The sequence below is a fragment of the Stylophora pistillata genome, chromosome 9 (genome assembly GCF_964205215.1).
Source record: "Stylophora pistillata chromosome 9, jaStyPist1.2, whole genome shotgun sequence".
Classification (NCBI taxonomy): Eukaryota; Metazoa; Cnidaria; class Anthozoa; order Scleractinia; family Pocilloporidae; genus Stylophora; species Stylophora pistillata.
Window position 1 is genome coordinate 7,163,596 of NC_142527.1, and position 27,517 is coordinate 7,191,112.

The 27,517-nt window shown below is 38.9% G+C and overlaps 1 protein-coding gene across 1 annotated transcript; it reads right to left on the reverse strand.

Annotated features, from left to right (window-relative positions):
- Positions 1-114: 114 nt before the first annotated feature.
- On the reverse strand, positions 115-22,746 carry LOC148723001 (CD209 antigen-like protein 2). The gene is made up of 2 exons (XM_088732039.1): positions 22,199-22,746; positions 115-618 (listed from the first exon to the last, which is right to left on the reverse strand). The coding sequence occupies exons 1-2, from the start codon at positions 22,272-22,274 to the stop codon at positions 197-199; spliced, it is 498 nt and encodes a 165-aa protein (XP_088588165.1). The 5' UTR covers positions 22,275-22,746; the 3' UTR covers positions 115-196.
- Positions 22,747-27,517: the final 4,771 nt, after the last annotated feature.

A 27,517-nucleotide genomic window follows, 5' to 3' on the forward strand; every position in this document is an offset into this window, starting at 1 on the left:
TCAGTAGAATGGTCTTATTTCAGTTCGTGTAAAATGATTGGTCAGTTTTGTCGTGATGTTATTTGTCATTGGATTTAACATCCGAACGATCACACTACACTTTCACATGTTACCCCCGGGTTCAAGCCATTTACAGCATTAAGACCTTTACATCGCATTCTGCGATTTGTTCTCTGATAAACATAGATTGGCGTGATTATAACTTACTGACTTGCTTTTCACATATATATCCTGGATTGTCATCATATTTTTTCGCTTCACACTTTATGCTATTGTACTTTCCATCTCTCAGCATCTCTCCGCAATGTTCTGTTTTATGATGGTTGGGTTCTCCTCTATTCCAACGCCACTTTCTAGGAGACGACCCGTTAGTCCACGCTGTTTCCTCACTCAACCAGCGCCAATTATAAGATCTGTTAACGCTTTCCAAGCCAATAAACCAGCGTCTATTTGATTGTCCATCTTTCTTGGTCAAGTTCTTGACGAAGTTCCATTCTTCGTCGGTTTCCATGGTGATAAGGGAACTATTTTCTTGTTCCTTACACTTGTTGTTTGCTTTCTTCCAATTAAGGTCCTGGGTATGCGTGCCAAAGGAATAACTGGAGCATATTTTCACTCCTATGAGAAGCCGAACGATTAAGGAATGAAAAAAAAAAGATATCAACGACAGCAACAACAGCATTCTATTCATATTCAATTTTATATTCACGAGCCATTTACCGATAAAATGTAGCTAAAGAAAAATAAATTTGAACAAATCCTCTGAAAGCCACGAAAACTTCTAAACCCACCATGTTGCAAAAGCTTTTGTTTGAATAAAACTGTGAATAACCAGAATGGGATCAGTTTGTAAATCAAAAATTACCTGAGTTATGGGATCTATTTTCCCTTCCCTTTTACGCCAACGGTTAATGAGATAGCAATGACTTTGTACTTAGTTTCTGCATAATGGGGTTGAGTTGTAATAGCGGGGCAAACTCTCCTTGGAACGCACTACGTTTAGCGACAAGCACTAAGCACTCTCGACCAGTCCTTTTTCAATTCCCTTTAATCTCTACTCTCTAAATACAGCTCTATTTACATCAAATTGGCTTTACTTTTGGATAACCTGATTCGCTAACCCTGATCGTCGATCAATTCTTCCTCTATCTTTAGTCAATATTTACTCTAAAGCACACTTTTATATTCATAAAAGGAATGACTTCAGACTTTGAACTCAACTAGCTTCTACAACATACATTAAAAAAAAAAAAAAAAAAAAAAAAAAAAAAAAAAAGAAACAAACAAAAACAAAACGCCGGAGTAAGTCGTACTAAAATAAAGAAATACCTCTGTCAAGACAATAGCGAACATACAAGGAAGAATGGGGGGAACTATAAAATCATTAAAAACTATTCACTCATGAAATGACATTTTTCATGTCACTGACCTGTTTTAAAAGTAGAGAGAGAACAAAGCATTTTCCTGTAGGTTTCACAGAGCTGATTTTCAGATTATCTAATTTGGTAGTTATAAACTTTAATCAAAAATTTTCCTCAACCTATCCACCGAACCTGTTCACTGTCTCTTACAAAATTTCATGAAACCTTTCGAAACAAAGCATTAATACAGAAGAAGCGGATTCACGTAAGAAAATACATTTTAAAGAAGGTGGGCAACTCCGTTATTTATGGTTGTTTGGTATCATGAGGCATTTACATTTCATAATTATAAACATGGAAAAATGCCGAATTAACTTTTTTGAAGAACTCAATCATATGATTTACCATAGTGTCTCACGCTCTTAAATAATTTTAATATTATCGCCTAATATACCCCGTGCTGGTTTGATAAGTAGCGAGAATACAAAAACTTTCTCTGTAGGTTCCTCATAGCTGAATTGTAGACTCGTATTCTTATGAAACTTTTTTCAAAAACGATTTGTTAGCCCTGTTCGGTTTTCCTTACGAAATGTATACAAACCTAACCAACTTTCAAAGGAAAGCATTGAATTAGTTAGGGCGGAATTCCCACAAGAAAAACACACTTACAATGTGCATGTTTGATGGTCTTCAGTTTATGCTTGACAGCAGATTACGATCTATTCAAAGTAAGACTAGATACTTAAGGAAGAATGTGCCTATCATTGTTGACTTTAACCTTCATTTTTTTCTTTTTTTTTTAAGTTCGGTATCCGCTTAAATCAAAATGACTATGATTACGCCTAGCCTGAATAACCAAGAGTGAAACTAGATATGAAACGTCAGTGTAATCAGTGTAATAGCACAGGCGTTGCTCGCCTGCTTATTGGTTCTCTCAGCCTTTTACTGAGTTCGCTTCGGTTTATATTATAATTTATCCAAGAACGCGTGTAGAAGTCAGGTTGCATTTGTCGAGAAAACTGACAGAAAATTATTTCGTTGTTAGCGTTCGGTTATTGATAATATTGGTTCGATCTTGGAGGTAATTCCCAACAAAAAAGTAGAAATCCTATCTAGTTTTAGCTTCAAGATTTAAATACCTGTGCAGGCCCATTGCTAGTGATTTCCTAAACCTAGTTAAAAGGGAATAGTAATGTATATCTGAAAAAGTTGCTGGCCGCAAAGCGAGTTTTTGTAATTTGTCTTTATTTATTTATATTTACCAATTTGCCAATGGCAGGTGGACTTTTTAAGGAATTATGTTCAACAAGATACCTTTCGATGCAGAAATAGACGCACGCTCTTATGTGATTCTTCGAAAACTATCATTTTGGAAACGGAAAATGATTTGCTTTTGTGTTCACACAAGACATGTTTCTTTTCGTACGACCATTGAGCAAGTAAAACTGTTTTGAGGGTGGCCATCGAGAGGGATCTAAGTTTAAAACAGATAATTACCAAACGCAAATAGATATATGGGAAACGCTTTGTTTACCTCTCAAAAAGTTATAAATATAGAATTCTCTTAGAGTCCGAACTGTTATATTGCCCGATGAGCGAAGCTAGCACGTGCGAGGCTCCAAACTTTTTCTTAAATTCAGCAAACCTTATTACGCGGACAAACTCCACTGCATTAAAATCTTTACAACTTTACAAAAATATGTGCAGGGAAATGGAGTTTAGGTCTGTTAAAGTGTTTTGTATAACTTGAGCGCTCACTTTGTGAAAGAAAAAAAAAATGAAATTAAACATTATTCACAATTCGGCATCCCGAGTAATTAGGACGCATGTGTTTACTTCTGCCGAAATTGAGTCATTTGCTCTGCGTCATTGGTTAAAGAATTGGAAAATGGAGAGAAATTGCTCGTTTAAGCGGCTAGTTAGTGCCCAATACGGTCAAGACACTCGAAGCACTAAAGTCCAAGATTTAGTTCCCTTGCTAACTTGTAACAAGGATATATCACGTCACAAAAGCTCTCTTGGGCTGATGACCGGCAGCGGCGTAGACACTGAAGTGGAACTGATTCTAGCAAGGTTTTCAATTTTCAGTTTTCCTCCCAACATTTCTGAAATAGATATTTGTCCCCCTCGTCGTTCTTCGCTGGGCACTGGGTGGCGAAGGGGTTTGTCGCGTTGCCAAGACCCACAACTTATTACCCTTTCAGAAAGTATTCATGAGCTTTCTTTGGTATGTACTGGCTTTTTCGGGAGTCTCGCATATACCATTGATGTTATATGTACAGGATGAAAGCCTGAATTTCATTAAGTTACCACAAAACTCTTATTCTGCATCGCTCTTTTTTAATCAGACCTCCTGATTATACTTAGCGACGCTATTGTTCTGGTTTTTTCTAAAGTTTTTCAATCATTTATGCCATGTCTTGTTTTTCATATATCAGCATGGAAAAGCCTCATGAACCGTGCACAATATAACAGTTGACGTTGCTATTCTAGGCTGAGGAGACGATTCTTATTCGTCCTGAACACAGTACCCCAGCCACCTCAGGAGTAAGCCTCTATTTGCCACCTAGCGACGACTCGTCTTCCTCTGAGGAGATCTCCTTTGACAGCGCACCAGCTACAACAAAGCGCGAACCTAAGTCCAAGACCACTGACCCACTCAATGACTATTTGCGCACTCGAGAAATCAGTCCCATTCGTTCTCGGCTACAACGGCCTTGGGAAGAGGCGAATGAAAGAATACGACGCTATTATTTGCGGAAGGCAGGGCAAGGTCTATCTTGTCGTCGTCGTCGTTGGCTCCCCTTCTGTGTAGAAGATAGGTGTCCATTTCACATCATTGACTGATGGTGAGTTCTGTAATGGCTGTAAAGGCTAGTACGGGCTAGTAATTGTCTATCACCTTCTGAACAACACAGACCTGGTGGTAATTCTGTCCGTGGCTGTTCTTGTTTTTCTTTCTTCCTTTCCCTCTTCAGCCTTATGCCTTCTGAACGCCTTTCCTCAAACTTTTCCACTCCATCTCTTATTGCTTTCCTCCAAATATTTCTGTTCATTGCTAGATTTTCCCATTCTTTAGTGTCAATAGCGCACTGGTTACGGTGACTTCTCAGCCTGTCCTTGAATCTTTTCTTTTGTCCTCCTACATCCCGTTTACCTTCTGTCAGTTCACTGTAAAACATCTGTTTTGGCAGTCTGTTGTTTTCCATCCTCACTACATGGCCACTCCATCTCAACCGGTTCCTCACAATCACACTCTCCACACTACACATAGTTGCTTGTTGCAAAACACTGAGATTAGTTCTCCTATCTTGCCACTTAATGGTCATCATTTTCCGCAAACATCGTTGCTGGAACTCTTCTAAGGCTGCTATGTGTCTGCGGTAGATTGTCCATGTTTCAGATCCGTATAGTAAGGTGGTTACAACTATGGCTTTATACACCTTGATTTTTTGTGTCTAACCTGATATCTCGGTCTTGAAACACTCTAGATTGGAGTTTCCCAAAAGCTGCCGCCGCTTGCTGTATTCGATGATTGACTTCTGCGTCCACATTTGCATGAGAAGATAAAGTCCTGTCGAGATACGTAAAGTTATTCACGTTCTCCAGGACTGTTTCTCCAGTTTTTATAGATGGTGGAGTTTTAACTGTGTCTTTTGGAGACGGTTGGAAGAGAACTTGAGTTTTCTTGGCATTTATCTTTAAGCCGAGTTCTGTATATGCATAGTTAAAAGCATCCAGTATAGTTTTTAGATCTTCCTGAGGATGTGCTGCTATGGCATTGTCATCTGCACACTGGAATTCAACCACTGCAGATTTAGAGATCTTACTTTTTGCACGTGATCTTCGCAAGTTGAAAAGTTTTCCCTCAAAGCGAAATGCAATTTCAATCAACTGTTCTGGTAATATTGGGTATGCAAGGAGGAGCACGACTGATATAAAGATGGAAAACAGTGTTGGCGCCTTTAGACAACCCTGTTTCACTCCTGTCTTTACTTCAAACGGTGTGGAAGCACCATCGTTAACAAGCGGAGTTGATGTCATCTGATAATGCATTAGCTTTATCATATTAATTAATTTCCGAGCACATCCAGATCTTGCCAGCACATCCCAAAGCAGTTCTCTAGCAACAGTATCAAATGCCTTTGTGAGCTCGATGAATGCCAAGTATAGTGGTTTGTTCTGTTCCATGCATTTTTCTTGAAGTTGTCTCACAGAGAAGATCATGTCAGTTGTTCACCTATTTGGTCTGAAACCTGATTGACTTTTTGGAAGGATTTTCTCTGCGATACCCTGGAGTCTCATATTAAGTACGCTTGATAGGACCTTACCGGCAGTGCTGAAGAGTGATGTTCCTCTGTAGTTACCACATTCTGACCGATCACCCTTTCGCTTGTAAATTTGAACTATATTAGCATTTTTCGGTTCAGGTGGTATTTTTTCTTCTGCCCAGATTTTGATAATAAGCTGATGAAGTTGTTCTTGTAACTTTTCACCACCAAATTTATATACATCGGCTGGTATACCATCTGGGCAGGCAGCTTTATTGCTTTTCATTCTTAATATAGCCTTTACTTCATCTAGAGTTGGTGTGTCACATAGAGACTGTTTGATAGGCTGCTGTGTTATAAGGTTGAGCACATTTGCATTGTATGTGGTCTCTTAATTAAATAGGCCTTCAAAATGTTCTCTCCATCGCGCATTAACTTCTTTGTTGGTTTTCAGAACAGTTGTACCATCTTCACTTCTCAGTGACACTTGACCTTGCATACGAGGGCCATATACCTCTTTTGTAGCCTTGAAGAAAGCTCCAGAATTATTTCGATCTGCTAAGCTTTGTATTTCTTCAGCCTTATCCCTCCACCACTGATTTTTTTATTTCTCTTACTTTTCTTTGCAGAGTACCTTTAGTTTCCATATATCTGGTCTTCTTGATTGTAGAGTTCGGGTCTTGTTTCAGTTTTAGAAAAGCATTTCTCTTTTTGTCTATCAGCTGTTGCAGTTCCAAATTGTTTTCATCAAACCAGTCTTTATATTTCCTCTTTTGATAGCCAAGCACCTCATCGCAGGTTTTTTTGATGACAGACTTTAATTGTTCCCAGTGTTCTGTGACATCTGTAGGGAATTCTTCTGGCGCATACTCTTTCAGCCTCTTTACTAATTTCTGTATACGTTACTCATCTTATAGGCCAGTAACATTGTATTTTCTGTTGTGTGGCTTGTTATGGCATTTGCTCCGAGCCTTGAGCTTGAGTCACATTACTGATGAAATGAGCCGATGGTCGGTCCAGCACTCATCCGCTGCAGTAACAGCCTTTGTACTAGGCACATCTTGCTAGTCACTCTTTCTCACTATCACATAGTCAATTAGGTGCCAGTGCTTTGACCTTGGGTGCTACCATGACACTTTGACTGAATCTCTTTGCCTGAAGACAGTGTTGGCGATCAGAAGGTTATGCTCTGCACACTTTGCTAGTAGCATGTTACCATTGGAATTAGCCTTCCCTACTCCATTTTTTCCAATTACACCTTCCCAGATGTTGTGATATCTTCCTACCTTGGCATTAAAATCCCCTAGTATGACGAGTTTGTCTTGAGTTGATGTGGCAGAAATGAGCTCATCCAAGTCAGCATAAAAGGCCTCTTTAACTTCCTCTTCAGCATCAAGGGCTGGAGCATAAGCACTTATTGCTGTTACATTCTGATTTTTCCAAGCCAATTCTTAAGGTCATAAGCCTCTCATTGATTCCCACTGGTTGTTCAGTTAGTTTGGTTAGCAGGTAATTTCTTATGGCAAAACCTATTCCATGTATTCTCGGCTGATCTTGTGCCTTACCCTTCCAGAAAAAAAGTGTATTTGCATTGTTCTTCCCTAAGTTGGCCTTATTCTGCTCTCCTGGTCTCACTGAGGGCAACGATATCAAATCCAAACCTCTTTAGTTCTCAAGACACGAATGCTGTTCTTCTTTCTGGCCTGTTCGAGTTTGTGTCCATTAATGTGCGTATGTTCCAAGTTCCAAATTATAAGGTCTTAGATTTGTCTTTTCTTTTCCTACCGCTGTAAGTGGTGCTCCCCTGGGTGCGGCCTCCCAGGAAGATTAAATGAGGTAGGCTATGTTTAGGGCACCTTCTCCAGCCCCCTCCCCTGATGGGGTGAGCAGAGTGGATCCTAAAAAGGACTGCTCAGTCAGATCACCGCTGCCGGACCAGTTTCCCCACTTCAGTTCCTAAACTTGAACGAATTCATAGTTACGTGTTCCTCCTGCACGTGCCAGTTCATGACTAGGGGCTCCCAGCCTCACGAGCCTGCCCCCGTCGCCAATCCTTGATCGCCGGTAGACTTGCTATAAATAATGTTGAATGAGTTGATGTGATGAAATAAACGCCTGCGCGTGCGTTTGTTTAGTGTGTACTCCATGTTGCGCTCCATGACGCACACAGTACTTGACAGGTTCAGAAGTGGACTCCGTGGCAAGGAAGAAACAAGACGACGGCACCTCTAAGTTCTGCTGCAGCCTTCATTCGCCTTCACAGTTCCCTGATCCGCCGTTGAGGACCAAGCTGCCGGAGGATGACAAGTATATCTATCCACCGCCTATGGGGCTCTACTCCAGATTTTCTGTTAGGGTTGGCTCCCTTAAACCGATTGCAAGGCTGAAGAACCCGGTCTATCCTGCCATTTGACCCATGCCATCTCTCACATAGGTAAGATATGGCATTATTATTCGTAGTGTCACCACTAGATAGAATACCAACCAAGGTTTTACAGAGCCCTATCTACCCTGTGCTGTTACCCTAGCAGGGGTGGCTGCGGGGTTGCGAACACTTGCCAAAGGTGTCACCCCACACTATGGTTGGCGGGGTCGTCCATGTCCCCGTGGTAGGCTGAGGTCCAACCTGTCCTACCCCAGTGCCCAAGTTTTTATCACATTTCAGCTGCTTTACTTTTCTGTAGAGCTGTAATCGAATGGTGTAATTGGACAGTTGGTGGTAATCGTGTACCATTCTCTCCTTCCTTTGTTGTGACTTTGACTCCATCAGTAACTAGGACACTACTGCTTCTCTCTAGAGACACAACATCCAACCATCTGATGACAAGCCTGGCCTCTTTTCCAATCAAAAATGAATAAAAACACATGTAGTTAACAGATAAATACAGCCAGCCTTGACGGGGAACTCTGCCTTTCCAGAAGCTACAGGAATAGTAGTTAACAAGTTTTTCCTCAGCTGGGATGTTAAAGATCCTATGGAATCTTACTGTGGCTGACTTAAATCTGTTGGTTTCTGTTTCTGCCGCAACATCTTGATCTGCTGTTTCAATCTTTACCTTCACAAACTCTCTGATGTCCTCTTCACTTTCAGTAGTTTCTAATGTCCCCAGAAAATGTTTTGTTAACCAGTTGCAGTCCTCCTCAATCTCTTGGAATGATGCTGCACTAGCAATCACATAACTAATGTCGGAACTTGGCAGTTGTAAAAGTATGCGAAATGGTGCAGGCCTCGTGTCGAGAACATTATCTAAAGTACCGATCAGAAGCGAAGTCAAACCACCTCCACCTTGGCCTTTTCGTCGTTGAACCACAAAGTAAGGGTTCGCTCTCTCAGTTACCCAAAGAGCATTTGCCAGAAGAACTTCTTCGGGCTTTATCCGCATTTTTGTCACGCGCTTCGATCATTTCTAAAAAAATTGATCATCATTTGGAGAGAGACTTTCTTTCCTCATCCAATCGATTCAACTATTCAAAACAAAGTTTTTGGTGTTGAAGGTCTATCTACCACTTCTACAAAACACAGCTCGGAGTGATAGTGGTTCTCTCTTCAAGGCAGTCTATTGCTGTGGTGTCATACAAAGAACCTTACAATGTAACAGATCGGAGAGGATGCCACAAGTGCTACCGTGCAGCTGGGAGACGCGTTGGCAAATCCTGCCTATTATGGTTGATAAGTTGACATTGAATCAGCTCCGAGACTGGATACCCGATTTATCTCGCTATCGTGTTAGGGACGCCAGACGCCACTGCTTATTATATGGAAGGGGAGCACCACTGCTAACAGTTGCGACGACAAGGATGAGAGTATCCACTGCTCAAATCGACACTTCATAGCGTTTATTACTAGTCCTCGTATTATCCAAGATTTGCCTTTTGACGAAAGAACAATAATGTTATCGAGAAAGAGACTATTAAGGTTCCAAATGTAATACGGATGATTATCCCAGAGCGAATAGTCATCAGTATATGACTTACTGCCAGGAGTCTGGGTTCACATCACTAAGCCGCGCTACCCTTTTACGGATTTTGAGGAAGTGTTATGCGTCTGTTCGGACATCGGTTCAAGGCCTCGATTATGATAGTGCTGCAGGTGCGGAAGCATTTAACGATCTGTGTGAGGTTGTTGAAAGCCTTGGAGATGTAGGACAAGGCATGGGATGGGCGAAACAGTAGGAAAATTATCTACGCTCAAGTAAGCGGTACCTTAAAAGCGAATTTAAGGTGGGTGTGATCCGCGCTAGGCAGATACCCCTATACCTCTATAAGTCACTCGCCCCAAATCTTTGTCTTGTGTGTTAACTGCGATTGACTGCGAGCAGTTTCTTATTTTTTTCTTAAATATAGTGAGGTCACGCGAATCCAATGAGAATGGAGAAACCGCGAGAGGCGTGTCGCGTCTTTGTCGCTCCACGTTCTCGGAGTTGAGCAAAAGACAAGTAACTTTACTTCTAAAGCGATACAAGAGGTTCAAAGGTTATCTCGATTATCTAAACACATTTATTTAAATGGTAAAGACTTTTTTATAAAGCTATGAACTGATGCCGATCCCTTTGGAACGAAATTTGTTTGAAAGAAAAAAAAAATACGAAGCAAAACAAAATTTGCCTAGATCTGCAGCACAAAGCATACTTTTGCACAAGGACTGAGAGTCGTAATGAATATTATGATACTTTAATGAATATATTCGAATGTTCCCAAAAATCTTCTGATAATCTGCCCGCACCCACCCCACACCCTTCCCCTCGCCACTGAGCCGTACTGTTTTCACTTAGTGGCTGGTCAGCGGTTCGTTTATAAGGTAAACATGGCAATCGCTTCGTGATTGAAGTCCTTCTCGGTCAGAAAATCAAAAAACCAGTGTGACATTGCCTCAAAGATGACGCAGTTGAGTTATGTAATTCGTACTTGACAATCGAGTCGAAGCTTGGGTGGCACAGGTTAGATCTTATAGTAGACTGACGAGAGGAATTTGAACACTAGTTGTAGTGTTTGAATTGTTGGAAGAAATGGTCGCATCGGGACGTAGGAATGGTAATTTTAAGAAATAATTTCAGATTTTGCTACTTGAATTGTAGGTAAAGCTCATTTGAATTACTTTCATATGTATTTCTGACGGTTTTAGATCTACCTGCTCGATTTATGTCTGCAACGCTTCATGTTGACAAGTCCCTCAAAATGGCGGCCAAACTTGGAGATTGCCGAAAATCTGGTAAGTTCGCGGAGTTATAAACTATTCGCAAAGGTCGGGCCGCAAAGGTCTTTTTCTGTATTTAACTTTTCTATAGCGTCTAACTCCTAGCTATGTTAGTTGGATCAGTTATGAACGCCTCACTTTTTCAAAAATTTACCTTAAATTTGATTGGTTTTCGCGTTTGTGACTTGAGCGAAACGATAAGATGTAATTGAAGTCTTCCTGTTTCCTTGATTGAAATGTGATGTTCACGACAGTCACCTCGATGGATAAGATAGAGTTAATATACGTGGCTGTGGTAATTGTTTTTTGCTGAGTTCTGTAGTTTTTTTGTAATTAATTGTCCTCCAAAGTTGTCTGAAATTAAAGTCTCACGACTTTAAGTTAAAATGTCACGACAGGCCTCGACCGTAAAACTCTGAAAAATGAAAAGATCCGATCAAATGGATTGTGGTTTTAGTATAGGCACACGAATGTCTTACAGCACATAAGAAATGAGGGGAATCTGTGTCTCAAGCAAAATCGACCGGACCGCTTTTACAGAGACACCTTCTTAAAAACGATCTAGTGGACACTATTGAGCGTAAGGCACACCTCATAACGTCTCTCTAAAGAGAAGTTACTGATTTATAACTAAGTTTTTGGGAAGTATGAGGTTGTCATTCATGATAACGTTGCTTTAGTGCTAAGTAAAGAAAACAATGCAAGAAACCGGATAATTGTTTCAAATGGAGACTCATGACCGAAATGATAATGACACTTATTCATTTTTCTGATAAATGAAGGAATGAATGAATGAAGTGATAAGTGAACAAGTCAGTCAAACAATTTGTGAGTCAACCAATCGATCGTTCAATACAGCTAAAACATAGGCATGTAGACATAGACGACGTTAAGATAGTCACGTTGTACTTTGTGTTGGTTAAGTTAATGTAGGTCGGTTTTGTATTGTTGAAATTGTTGCACCTCTTGGTTGGGTGGAGCGTTTTGTCGCCCTCGTTGTTGATTCTTTAAAACGAGTTGTAATCGGTTTTTTGGGTTACGAGTCAACGCTGACGCAAAGAAATAAGTATAGGTAATTGCATGGGGCCGAGTAAATTTGAGGATTAATATCACTTGTGTTTTCAGCAACTTTCGAAAACACAAGTGATATTAATCCTTAATTTTACGATGAACCATGTGATTACTTGTTTATAATATAAGGGGCAGAATGTTTTCTTACTGATCTCGCACAAAACAGGACGCCATTGTTACAAAACAAACAGAAATTTATTTACCTTGGCAGTCGTTGCTAAGCGATTTTCAGCCAATCATTTTGAAGTAATTTTTCCCGGGACAATTACAAAAATTAAGAAAACATGCCCTCTGTCTGGACCAATCACAGTTCAGTAATTTTACCCCACATATATATGATAAAGAAGATAATTTGCAGAGATCCTTACTTTCAGAATCACCCGCCTACTTTTTATACGCCACCAAAATAAAAATGAATCTAAACCTAATTGCTTTCAAATGGAGTTTCATGACCGAAATGTTAATGAGACTTATTAATTTTTTTGACAAATGAAGGAATGAATCGTTAAGTGAACAAGTCAATCAAACAATTAATCAATCGACCAACATATCGATCGTCCAATGCAGCTAATACAGACACATGTAGACATTTATAAAATAGGCACAGATGACGTTAAGAAAGTTATATCGTATGTTTTCTTGGTTGATTAGATGTAGATCGGTTTTGCAGTGCAGAATTCGAAGTTGTTGCAGCACTTGGTTGGGCAGACGGTCTCGTCGCCCTCGTTGTTGATTCCTTGAAACCAGTTATAACCGGTATTTGTGGCTTATGAGTCGACCCTGATGCAAAGCAGTAGATGAGAAAATAGATTTAAGAAATCCTTAGACTCAGAACCATCCCCAAACCTGTTAAATTCCTTCATTCATCTCACTTATACGCTTGAAAAATACCGACAAATCAAATTCTATTTGTTTGATTTCATCTTTCTTCATTTCGATGCATACCCTAACACTGTGCGAATGGACTCTCCATATAATGTCGTTTTTGTCAAGATGTTGTATCAAACTTTACTCGTTTTCGGGACTGTCTTGTTTAACTGATAGCGAACCAATCTCCAGTAACTGGATATTATTCTGTGGGTCAAAGGTGGCGGAAAACTGAATAAAAAGGCAGAAGTGTGTGCATTCAGAGCATAACGTGTTCAAATTATCAAAGAGCTCTTTTGAATTTAAAAAAAAATTGCAATGCTTTGAACAGTTAACAACCGTACTACACGTAGATAACGCCTGGCGTATTATATACTCTGCGTATTTATAATCGTCCCACTGTATGCTTTGTGGATTTTTAAACCAACCTTTTTTAACAGTACATTTAGTGGACCCCTTACGTATACAATCTGCTAGTTTCAATTCTGCTTCGCATCCTATATCATCAAAGAGACCGGCAAGGCCTCTGTGCATCTTGTACATTTTCGCGCAATTTTTGGAGGTTTGGTTGTAAGGTTCCCCTTCTTCCCAAGGCCAAGCTCCCTTTCTTGACGCATTTACTGTGCTATTATCACTCATCGAACTCCACGGTCCGGATGATTTCTCTTTATTCAGCCTAATGGAATACTCCATTGTTTTTCAAAGCCTGGATAGTTTGGTTTAGATATCACCATTCCCCTTAACTTTCAATAGAAACAAGGTCATATCCAGCCTGCTCACACAGTTTTCTGCTTTTGGACCAGAAGCGAGGAGTCGTCTCATTGTTGCGATGGAATATGTCACTGGAACCTTTGTATTCACGTGTGCAATTATCTCTGTGGTCTGCTTTCAAATAGCTCGCCAAGATCCATGTTTCTCAAAATTGCAACTTTTGTTAAGACATCAACTGATCTTATTTTAACATCCCCAACTAAGTCGTCTTTAACAAACTATTAAGTTTGATGTTTCTGAAGGACTGTGGGATCGGAGTTCGGCATATGAATGATGAAAGCTAGACCTATTGTCATAAATAGGACACCCTTATAGGAGAAGGACAAAGCTTTTGCCAAACACACCTTGGAAGGACCGGAAGCTTTGATGCAAAAGCTCATAGGCTTCCCTTCCCATTCCCCTCTTGGAATGATCGAATATTCAGTCTCGCTTGTTTGTTTGATTATTTGTTTGTTTGTTTTTCTGTTTTAATTTTTCTTTGGGGGGGGGGGGGTGGTAAGACATGCAAAATGACTTGTGCAGTAGACTAGGTACATATCACATATTCAAGTTTTGACAAATCAAATCTTACCTTCTGAGAGCATCGTTTTCCCATCTTCAATTTCAGCAGATGTAAATTGTGTTCTTTGTGAGGTGGCCGTTGTCTTTATTGCTGACGATTGGCTGGTTGATGAGGGTCCCGTCGTCCACTCGAACATATCCTCTGTTTTCGAAACTTTGGAACAATCTAGGGGAATAATGGGAGTTTAACTCAGGTTTGCTATACAATTAAAGTCCACTAAGACCTTTTCGTGTGAAAGTGTAGTGTGATCGTCCGGGTGAGTGTAGTCCTAAGAAGGACTGTTGTCGGTTGTAGCGAGTGACGTTTCGACAACCTGTGCGGAAGTCATCATCAGAGTCAAGTGAATAGTTGTTGTCAGTAGAATGTTCTTATTTCAGTTCGTGTAAAATGATTGGTCAGCTTTTTCGTGATGTTATTGGTCATTGGATTTAACATCCAGACGATCACACTACACTTTCACATGTTACCCCCGGGTTCAAGCCATTTACAGCATTAAGACCTTTTCATCGCATTCTGCGATTTGTTCTCTGATAAACATAGACTGGCGTGATTATAACTTACCGACTTGCTTTTCACATATATATCCTGGATAGCGATCATATTTTTCCGCTTCACACTTTATGTTATTATATCTTCCATTCCTCAGCATCTCTACGCAATCTTCTGTTTTATGATGGTTGGGTTCTCCTCTACTCCAACGCCACTTTCTATCTGACGACCCGCCGTTAGTCCACCCTTTTTTCTCACTCAACCAGCGCCAAGTATGAGATCTGTTAACTCTTTCCAAGCCAATAAACCAGTGTTTATCATATTGTCCATATTTCTTGGTCAAGTTCTTGACGAAGTTCCATTCTTCGTCGGTTTCCATGGTGACAAGGGAACTATTTTCTTGTTCCTCACACTTGTTGTTTGCTTTCTTCCAATTAAGGTCCCGGGTATACGTGCCAAAGGAATAATTGGAGCATATTTTCACCCCTATGAGAAGCCGAACGATTAAGGAATGAAAAAAAAAAAAAACACAACAACAACAACAACAACAACATTCTATTCATATTCAATTTTATATTCATAAGCCATTTACCGATAAAATATAGCTACAGAAAAATGAGTTTGAACAAATCCTCTGAAAGCCTCGAAAACTTCTACACCCACCATGTTGCAAAAGCTTTTGTTTGAATAAAACTGTGAATAACCAGAATGGGATCATTCCGTAAATCAAACAGTACCTGAGTGGTGGTATCTATTTTGCCTTCCCTTTTACGCCAACGGTTAATGAGATAGCAATGACCTTGTACTTAGTTTCCGCATAATAGGGTGGAGTTCTAATAGCGGGGCAAACTCTCCTAGGAACGCACTATGTTTAGCAACAAGCACTAAGCACTCTCGACCAGTCCTTTTTCAATTCCCTTGAATCTCTACTCTCTAATACAGTTCTATTTACATTAAATTGGCTTTACTTTTGGATAACCTGATTGGCTAACCCTGTTAGTCGATCAATTCTTCCTCTACTTTTAGTCATTATTTACTCTAAAGCACACTTTTATATTCATGAAATGAATGACTTCAGACTTTGAACTCAAATAGCTGCTACAACATAAATTAAAAAAAAAAACAAAAACAAAAACAAAAACAAAACGCCGGAGTAAGTCGTACTAAAATGAAGAAATACCTCTGTCAAGACGATAGCAAACATACTAACAAATCCTTTTACCAAAACGATTTGTTAGCCTTGTGCGCTTTTTCTTACGAAATGTATACAAACCTAACCAACTTTCAAAGGAAAGCATTGTATAGTTAGGGCGGAATTTGCACAAGAAAAACACACTTAGAATGTGCATGTTTGATGGCCTTCAGTTTATGTTTTACAGCAGATTACGATCAATTCAAAGTAAGACTAGATACTTAAGGGAGAATGTGCCTACCACCGTTGACTTTGACACTCAGTTTTTTTTTTTTTTTTTTTTAAGTTTGGTATCCGCTTAAATCAAAATGATTATGAATACGCTTAGGCTGAATAACCAAGAGTAAAACTAGATATGAAACGTCAGTGTAATCAGTGTAATAGCACAGGCGTTGCTCGCCTGCTTATTGGTTCTCTCAGCCATTTACTGAATTCGCTTCGGTTTATATTACAATTTATCCAAGAACGCGTGTAGAAGACAGGTTGCATTTGTCGAGGAAACTGACAGAAAATCTCCATTAAAAGAAATCCGCAAGTATTCTCAGTTGAAGAGAGGCTAGGTAACCCGGTGTCGCGGTGATATGTGTACCCCATGATATGTGTATCCCCGCACACATATCACTTGGGATATGTGTACCCCCGGTAGGGATACTCAAAACACTAAAAACAGGTGTTTATTAATTTCCGGAGTGTTTTTTTAATTTCAGGAATGAAAAATTCAACGATTATTTGTCGTAATGTCCTGAAATTAAGATCATTAATCGCAAAGGGCTTCACTTACGATTATTAGTCGCAAAGAGTGTACTATTGCGATTAATAATCGTGGAAAGTACGGCTATTAATCGTGACTGCATCATTAATAGTCGTGTTTGACGAGCTTTTAGACTAATAGTCGTGCATCGTACGGTTAATAATCGCATCTGACAGCAAATGTAGTGATTAATCGTACTCCTCTCCAGAGAAAGTTCAACCAGAAATTTTTTTTGGACGGCCGCCATTACGACCAAAAATTCAGAAGTTAGTACTTCTTCGCACATGGCTTTTCAAGCAATAAATGTCACACATTTGAAGTCTTCTTGGGTTGAAGTTCTCAGTCAACTTCATTTCTGCTTAAAAAGTGTATTTACCAACGACGTTTTTCTTTTCTTTCGTCCTTCGACGAAGTTCAGAGCGGACTTTCGATATCGTGAGAGAGTTGACCAACGTTTCTTCTCGATGACCTAGAATGTAAGTAAATACGTTAATTTCGGACAGGTTTTAAGTAGATTTAAGTTTAACCGAATACAGTTACAAACGGACAGCCAAATAGGTCAAATTACGACAAATGCCAAATCCCAAGAACGGCCTTTTGCGAAGTTGAAACGTATGTTTATGAGCAAGCGACAGATGAAACCGGCGGCAGTGATCGATGTGATACATTTATTTCAGGTGTGGATAATTTGCATCGCACTCCGCTATTCCTGGCTTGACTGAATTAGAAATTGACAGACTCAATCCGAAAAAAAAGAAACCTTCCACTGATTTCCTTACCCCGTTTCTTTTCTTTTCTTTTTTTTTTTTATTTTCTTGTTTAATCAAACGTAATTCGAGATGCGTTTGCATTTTTCATAAACGAAGAGGAAAGATTAATTTGAGTCACGGGTTCATTTCTCCATCCCGCAGGACTCTAATTCCTTCCAGAACTATTGTGTTTCGAAATGGGTCGTTCAACAGCAATGGAGAAAACGCTGTTCCAGAATGGAACTACTATTTTCGATATTTTGAGTGAAACCTACCCCGGCGAGATTTGACAAATGTCACGCCGATTCGGTGAGATGTCTTTTTCTATTCTTTTGCCATTGTGATGCTTATCTAGCGGTTAAATAGTCGTTTTTCATCCGAAACTGAATGACAGACAAGTAACAACAAGAATGGCCTTTCTTCGTTTATCTCAAATAATAACTGTTTTGCACTTTCATTTTAGGCATACAAACTGACAAGCAAATCAGAAAAACAGTGTCGACTCGCGCTACCGATGCGATTATATTTAGATACGCGTCATTTTAATAGATCAAAACATATTACGTCACATGGGTTTTCGTATTTTCCGAAACTTCTTTTATTTGTTTAGCATATTTCTGAGAGATGAATTTAGGTAATATCTAAGTATACAATGGGTTCTTGTCGAAAGTGTTTTTTTTTTCCGCGGTCAAAATTCAATTTGTAGGAATTTCGAAGCTTGCGTCACGCACCCGCTCCGGATGAAAAAGAAAAAAATCATATTAATCAATGTTACATTTGTTTCAGCTCAAACACGTTGTGTCGGCGACAGAAACATTCTAAAAACATTCACATGGATTTTAGGTACAAATTCATACAAGGTAATCACATAAACTGGTAAAGAAACGTCCATTTACTCTGTTTTCAAGTAGCTGCAGATTCAAACCTTTCTTAAACTGAGGGAGAGCCATAAAAAATGATTCAATCAAACAGCCACGATGAAAGATGGTTTATGAAATGCACTGTGGTATACCGATCAGATTAATCCAAGCGGTATGCAAAGTTATAGGCGAGAATTAGAGAGATTGATGGTATATGTAAAGCTTTTCTTCGTATACACTTGTCAGCTGAAAAACTATGTGACTTTTTCCCGCGAAAATAACTTGAAAAGGTTTCAGCACGGTATTACAAAGAGCTAACTTGAAGAGTTCTTTTGCCTATGGCGAATGAATACGAAAGAATACTCTAGAATCCCTGTGAGTGTTTTTAGAATGTTTCTGTCGCCGACACAACGTATTTGGGCTGAAACAAATATAACATTGATTAATATGAATTTTTCCTTTTTCATCCGGAGCGGGTGCGTGACGCAAGCTTCGAAATTCCTACAAATTGAATTTTGACCGCGGAAAAAAAAACTTTCGATAAGAACCCATTGTACACATCAATATTACCTTAATTCATCTCTCAGAAATATGCTAATCGAATAAGAGAAGTTTCCGAAAAAAAACCCATGCAACGTAATGTGTTTTGATCTAAATGATGCGTATCTAAATATAATCGCATCGGTAGCACGAGTCAACAGTCGCGCACTGTTTTTCAGATTTATTTGTCAGTTTGTATGCCTAAAATGAAAGAGTGCAAGACAGTTATTATTTGAGATAAACGAAGAAAGGCCATTCTTGTTGTTACTTGTCTATCATTCAGTTTCGGGTAAAAAACGACTATTTAACCACTAGATAAGCATCACAATTGAAAAGAACAGAAAAAGACATCTCACCGAATCGGCGTGACATTTGCCAAATCTCGCTGGGGTGGGTTTCGCTCAAATATCGAAAATAGTTTTTCCATTCTGGAACAGCGTTTTCCCCATCGCTGTTGAACGACCCATTTCGAAACACTTTAGTTCTGGAAAGAACTAGTCTTGCGGGATGGAGAAATGAACCCGCGACTCAAATTAATCTTTCCTCTTTGTTTATGAAAAATGCAAACACATCTCGTTTGATTAAACAAGAAATTAAAATAAAAAAAAAAAAAAGAAAAGAAATATATAATCGGTGTAGGGAATTCGTTTTTCTTTTTCAGGATTGAGTCTGGAAATTTCTGATTCAGTAAAGCTAGGACTAGCGGAGTGCGATGCAAATTATCCACACCTGAAATAATTGTATCACATCGATCACTGTCGCTGGTTTCATCTGTCGCTTGCTCATAAACATACGTTTCAACTTCGCTAAAGGCCGTTATTGGAATTTGGCATTTGTCGTAATTTGACCTATTTGGCTGTTCGTTTGCAACTGTATTCGGTTAAACTTAAATCTACTTAAAACCTGTCCGAAATTAACGTATTTACTTACATTCTAGGTCATCGAGAAGAAACGTTGGTCAACTCTCTCACGATATCGAAAGCCCGCTCTGAACTTCGTCGAAGGACGAAAGAAAAGAAAAACGTCGTTGGTAAATACACTTTTTAAACAGAAATGAAGTTGACTGAGAACTTCAACCCAGGAAGACTTCAAATGTGTGACATTTATTGCTTGGAAAGCCATGTGCGAAGAAGTACTAACTTCTGAATTTTTGGTCGTAATGGCGGCCGTCCAAAAAAAATTTCTGGTTGAACTTTCTCTGGAGAGGAGTACGATTAATCACGACATTTGCTGTCAGATGCGATTATTAACCGTACGATGCACGACTATTAGTCTAAAAGCTCGTCAAACACGACTATTAATGATGCAGTCACGATTAATAGCCGTACTTTCCACGATTATTAATCGCAATAGTACACTCTTTGCGACTAATAATCGTAAGTGAAGCCCTTTGCGATTAATAATCTTAATTTCAGGACCTTACGACAAATAATCGTTGAATTTTTCATTCCTGAAATTAAAAAAAACTCACCGGAAATTAATAAACACCTGTTTAAAGCTTTGTTCCCGGCCTCCAAAGCCTTCAAGGAAAACATGGCGGGTACGAGGGACAGATTTTTTAGGTTTATATTTTAAAGTCTCAACCGATCTGCGAACTAAAAAGTGTGTTTACGCAATAAGTTTTTATAGTAGATTAGAGGTCTAGAACTCTTCCGCGTGTGGAAACTATTTCGTATTCACGTTCCGTAGTTTACATCAGTCACTCAGTATACATCAAATCCTTTTGAATTTATCTTTAAAAGGGGCTTCTATATATTGTTGTTGTTGTTGTTGTATTTTGTTTTGAAATCTGTACGGCCCTGGACAACCAAGTCCTTATCAGGACAACCGAAGTCTGGGTTGTCCAGTATTTGCCAGTATGGACAACCTGGATGTTTTTCTAATTCCGAGCAGTGTATGTTGTGTCTAATAAGTGCTCACAAAAACGACAGGCCAACCAATTTGAACTACATGCGAAAGATCAGGTATTTTTATTGATAAATCAACATAAGTAAATAAATAAAAATGATTGTTAACTGATAGTATTAATCTACTATTAAAGGTGATTTCCATTCCATGATAAGCAATATCTGTATGCAATGTTTCAGTCTTCCTCAAATGTATATGTACTATCCAAAGTAAACATTTCATAGCAAACTTTTTTTCTACGTTATAAATGTCACACATTCTTGCAAAACAGCAATGAAACTACAAAAAACTTAACATTGTTTCAAAGCACAATAATTCTTATTAATTTGTGAACATAACAAGCCATCTGTACATCAAGGGCAAAATCTAAAACTGCATGTGCCTTGTACAAAAGTGTAACCTATCAGTCAATGCAAAACAATATTAACAAACTCCAAGAAGGGGGAGTACGCGCTGGAAATAAGCATTTGTGGACAATTGTTTAAATTATTTTTTAAATAACTTTTTGAATATAAACTAGTGAGCAGCACTTCGACGAACAGTAGTTGTAAAACTGTTTTTATTTTCCGACGCGTTTCTTCTAACTGTCGTAGACTTCTTCTGGGAGTTTTACAAGTATAACTAAACGTCTGTATTTTTAAGCCAAAGTTACGGGGGCCGATGACCGTAGAGGCTTGGCTTTACACGTTTTAAATTTTTCACAACTTCGCCTGTTCCTGTTCGTAAGTCCGGCCAAGCCTCTATTTTTAAGTTTCGTATCCGGTTAAGTCAAATAAACGTGATTGTGATCTTACACACGTTTAAGCTGTAACAACGAAGAATGGAGCTATTGAAAGCGTAAATGAAACAGCGCAGGCGTTCCTCACCCGTTTATTGGTTTTCTCGCTGTGATTGATATTGGCCTTCAATAAAAAAAAAAGACGCTATACAGGGACGATAGATAGGTCATGATAATAAAAGAAGTTCTCTAAGCAGCTTCTTTTTTTTTTAAGTTTCGTATCCATTTAAATCGATGCGATCTTGAATAAGTTTAAGCTGCAATAACCAAGGAAGGAGCTATATCAACCTAAATAAAACAGTACAGGCTTTGTATTTACACGCCCGTTTATTGTTTCCCTCGCAGCTGCTTATTGAATTTGCTTTGATTTATGTTACTAAAAAGAGCACTTTAAGTCTGTTTATATACCTCGAGAAAACTAGCTGCAAACTTCAGTGAAAAGAATCCATTAAAAATTTCATTTACAAAGAGGGTTGGTTGTTTGGTATCATGGAGCGTTTGCATTTCATGATCATAAATATGGAAAAATGCCAAATGAAATTTTTGAAGAACTCGATCATATGATTAACCATGATCTCTCTCGCTCTTAAATAATTTTAACACCATCGCCTAATTTACTCTACGCTGGTTTTACATGCATAAGTAGAAAGAATGTGGGACATTTTTTTCTTGCCAAATGTGTACGAGCCTTATAAAGGAAAGCGCTGAAACAGTCGGAGCGGAATCCCCGCGAGAAAAATTTATTTACACTGTACATGTTCGCTGGCCTTTAGTTTATATTTAACAACGATAAACTCAAAGTTTCATAAAATACTTAGGGAGAAATGTGCCTACCATTTGTGACTTGGTCTCCAGTGGTAATAGTAACACCAAAGGCAAACAGCAAAAAAGTGCAATCTGCGGACCTCATAATCTCCCGTAGATTCTAATTCACTGCCGATGCGGTCGAAAATGGTCAGTAAGATCGATATAGAAATTTTATAAGGTGTTTAAGGAACAGAGCTGACAGACGTTTTTTTCTTTTTTCTTTTTTTTTTTTTTTTTTTTTTCGTTTGTTTGTTTATTTTGTTTTGTCATTATTGTTTTTTTTTTTCAAAGTGCTAATACTACCTGGATTTATTTTTAGGTATTATGCGCTTTATTTTTTCAAAACAAAAACAACGACATTGACAACACAAAACAAACGAAAAACCGGCTTCAATCGGCTGCTTCTGTTGTTACCATGTTAAAATAAGTTATTCTACTTTTAAGGGGCACACTTTTTTTCTTTTCATTTTTTTTTTTTACCATTTTTCCAATGAAAATTTTAGCATGAAACCAAGGAATCAAAGGTCATGGTAATGAGAGTATGCTCTTGGAATAGTTTCAAAGTCCGGATAGGAGTACCTCATTGATCATTAACTCTGACATTTTGCCTTCATGGTGTCCAGAACTTTGCATTTTATATCATAACATTTAAAGAAAAGGTCTCCACTGGATAAGGATAAGACAGTAAAAATACAAAGTAAGAAATGTTTGCCGCTATGGGCTAATTTGGCCTGAAGAGGCTTTCTTTTTAATTTTGTGTTCGTTTAAACCATCGCGATCCTCTTGAATACGTTTAAAAGGCTGTAATAAAGAAGAAAGAAACTATATATGAAACGTAAATGAAACAGCACAGCCGTTATTCACCCGTTTATTGGTTCCCTAAGTCATTTACTGGATTCGCTTCGATTGATATTACTTTTAATAGCACCTCATCTAATCGTGCGTGTGTAAGTCAGGTTAATTCGTTGAGAAACTGGAGATAAATCCACAAGGACTTTCGTTTACAAAGAGGCTGGGTAACTTATGGTTATTTAGCATCATAGGACGTTAAAAAAATATGATCATTAAAATGGAAACTGCCAAATAAAGTTTTGGGAGTATTCAATCATGATTTACCATTATAGCCTAATCTATTTTGATACGCATCTCTGTAATCGTGCAATCAGCTCGATTCCAGACCTGCTATGCCAAAATTAAGAAGTTTTTCAGCTTGGGAAATATTTCATCAAATTGTGGCGACGTACGTTACAGTTATGGTGACTGACTTATATTCGGAGAAGACTTTCCATTGGACGATGGCGATGATATCGAAACTTGCTATAACGACATAACCAGCAGGATGAATCTGGTTTTTCGGGGGGTTTTTTTGTTGTTGTTGTGTGTATGTGTTGCAGCTTCTGTTTTAGCAAACTGAAGCACGTGGTTCCCAAAAATAATTCTAGGAAGTCGTCACAAAAAAATAAAAACTTCCTGGTGTCAGCTCTGTTCCCTAAACACCTTCTAAAATTTCGATTTCAACAACAGCGAACAGTGTCGACCATACCAGCTTCAAGTTGGAATCTACGAGGTATCATGATGACTGCTATATGCACCATATATCCTATCACTTTTAGTGTTATTAATATTACTGAAGAGCAAGTTGCCAATGGTAAGCCCATTGTTCCAATACTACATAACCGTACTTTGAATTTCCAATCTCGAATAAGGCTAAGAACATAAATATCAAACCATGTATTCGTAGTAAAAAAAGAAAAAAAATGCGGGTATAGACTGAAGGCGATACTTGCACTGTCACTGGCCATATATTTTTCAAGCGGGGATCCACTCCGACTATTTCATGGGTTTCCTTACGTTAGGTTTGCATTAATTGCTTTTCAACCACTAGCTTAGGTCTATTTATGTGGGTGAACTCCTGGTACGCGGGTGCAAATAGTTTCACAATCTATTGTAGAGGCTAGGGCGACTGCAATTTTCATTACTGCTTTTATAGGTTGTTCTTCACCTTTAATTGGTACTATTCCAAACAAAGATATCATACCGTCATCAGCACATAATTCTGATTCATTTCCTCGTTATGCACGGCTAAGCAAAAGCAAACCTTAGGCTCCTGATAAAAATGACAGCTCCATGGACACAAGTCAGTTTACAGCATTCAAGAAATATCACTGCGATTGCTACTCAAGGCGTTTCTGGCTCTTTTGTTAATCGCTATTATGTGAGTTCCAGTGATGATGGAAACAAGTGGAACAACCATATGGAGCAATGGAATCGTAAGGTACTAGTTGAATATATAATTCACTTATAACTGGACATATGTCTGGTGCACGCCTGGTTATTTCATTCATGCTATTTTCAATGGGCCGTGGGGTGGAGGGGAGAAGGGGGTAGGGGTGGGGTGGGGGTTGGAGAGGGCGGTGTTGTTTAAGAGAGAATAATATTTATTTGGCGAACACGTATATGAGTATTTAGGTGCAGGGTGCAGCTCGGTAACTGCATATACTTTGTGAAGAGTAAGTTTACAGTTCAAAATGGGTTTCATTCTTTGAATTATTTTTGTTTCAGGTGTTTCAAGGCAACATAGGTGATACAAAAAGAGTTCCTTTCAATACTTCACTCGTAGCTTAGCACATAAGATTGAACCCAACAATCTGCTCCAACAGTTGTGCTCTAAAATTTGAGCTTTATAGGTGTAATTTGACAGCAGGTAAGTGATAATCGAAGACTTTCCAAGTAAAGTACACTAATATCTATCCGTAGTCCCACAAGATCTTGCAATATGGGAAAGCCTCGATTATGTCTATACGCTATGCTTAACTACAAATGGTGCACTTATGTAAACAAGTGCTGCTCTTTGAAGTAACAATGTATTCAGTTTTTCTTTCATTTTTCTCTTCTTTTTCAGCATTATGTCAATTTTAAATGGTTATTACACTTTGATGGTCATTAACAGATGAAATAAATTGGCGATTAACCGTAGCAAAGAGATAATTTGGACTACAGGGATACCATCTCGTTCTTATGCGGTGAGGTATGGGAGTCCCCTAAGAGATTATGAAGATATAGACTTTTGCATTTCATTTCTGACCAAAAATATTTTCAGACTAATGACCAACCAGTCACTTTTGAATGCGCTCGTGCTTGATGCAAAACGTGTCCTTTCATTCACAACACTGATAAAAAATCGGGACCTAAACGATCCATTAAGATCACCGATCACTTCACGTGCACCTCCGCCAATGTAATCTATTGCATAACTTGCACTTATTGCAAAAAGATATACATCGGCGAAACAGGCAGAAGACTAGGTGACCGATTCTGAGAACGCCTTCGAGACGTGGAAAAGAATGACAAGGACACAACGAAACCAGTCGCTAGACATTTTAATTTACCTAATCATTCTAAGCAACATATGGCAATCTGCGGTCTTTCCTTACACTTAGGTAGCATGGAAAGCCGTGAAACTCTTGAACAAAGGCTCATCTTTCAAACCGGCAGTCTAAATCCCACAGGGATCAACGAACGCTATTCATTCCACTAATTTATTCGTGTTTTTCTCGTTGCCATGTTCCCACCAATAACGTAGCTCCATTTTCTGCCTTTAAAAGCACACACAACCCACAATTCCTCTATTCGCTCCGACGAAGGGCTAACGCTCGGAACGTCAGCTTTTGTAATCGTTACGGTGGCCAATTTACCATTTTAACTTTGTTGATATATCCAAATTATCTCGTTACTACACCGACGCAACCCCAAACAGTTTCTTTCGAAACTATCAGCCTGTATACTTTAGTACTCATTATACTTGATGTGGCCGTCAGCACAAGGAACACGCGCATGTGCATTGTATAGCAATGTTATGACAAATTTATCATTAAAAAATGATCTCCACTTCTCCACTCTCCAAACTTAAAAAATAATTTTATCTCGCTAAATTGCGATACGATGACCAACTATTAACTTCTCAGCGGGATTCTGATTTACTGTGTCACGCTTTGAACTAATCGAGGAAGTTCTTTGACGAGGCTCCACCTAACTCTGACGTACTTCATTTCCTATGTTTCTTTTCTTCGTTTAATCTCCCTAATTATTAATAATCCTCGCCTACTATTGATAACTTGTAGAAAATAATAATAATTTAATATTTATATTGCGCAAATTAACATGTGGATATGATCAAATGGGCATCACAATACTTTTCGGGGGACTTTGGCCGGACTGCATCAGCAGTTTACAAACAATCGAAGGAAACTTATTTGAAGATGCCCCCTTCCCCCAATTCCCAGTAAACAGGCCAGACCACATCACAGGAATCTCGAGAGTCGGTTCTTTAACGTCGCTTGCCTAACCAAATTAACTAATTAATAGATGCAGGAGAAGGGACCTACGGTTTATTTGTCCTTATCCCTGTGGCGACTTTACACTTCTCTAACGTGTCATTTTTAACATGTTCGCAAATATTGTGCCCATGATAATACTGGATAAGCAAGTCCGATTTCGGAAATAACATCCGCTACATCCTTTTTCCTTGCTTCATATTTCAAGGTAACCGTTTCCTTCATCGATGAGACTTCCGTCGTCGTCGTCGTTTGCATTCTGCTCTGGATCTTACAGGACTGTGTCTTTTCTTCCTTTCAAAGCAGAAAGCCCCAAGAAGAAGCTTTGAACCTGGCTCTTCGTTTGCCATTCATTTCTGGTGATTTGTTTTTAGATGGTGGTACTTTAAATGACTTGATACGTCGTCCTATGATCCTAGCATTCCAAGAGAGATATTGGGGCTGAAACTCTTAATTACCCGCAGGCACTACAATCTTTCCGTTCCGTGAAACACGTAGACATTTTTGTGCGATAAATTTATCAAAACATATCAATAACTAAAAACCCTCTCCTCTCCGCTAAACAAACACGTGAGTGACAGACTTAGTTATAACGAGGGGGCTGGATCGAGACCTGCCAGAACCTTCACACCTTCAAAATTATGGAACAAGGGGAGAGGGAGGTTGACCCATGTCAGCTCAAATACCATCCCCAATTTCTTTACCTCAGTCCACTCATAACTCTCGGTTCTAATTCGTTACATCAACTACTTTTTAGTTACAATTGACATACCCGCAAACAAATGCAAGTCATTGAACAAATGGACTAGTTACCATAATCACGTCACGCAATATACCAAGCAAGGTTTGGTCGTAGGGAAAGATTGAGCTCGTCCCTCAAGAACGTTGTGGACTGTAACAACATAAGATCTCTACTGACAGCAGCAAATGTTCAGGAAGGAGGGCCTGTGGACTGCATTCCATGTGCTAAACTTCGGTAGAAACTGCAAGATTTCTTATTAAAGGTTGTTTT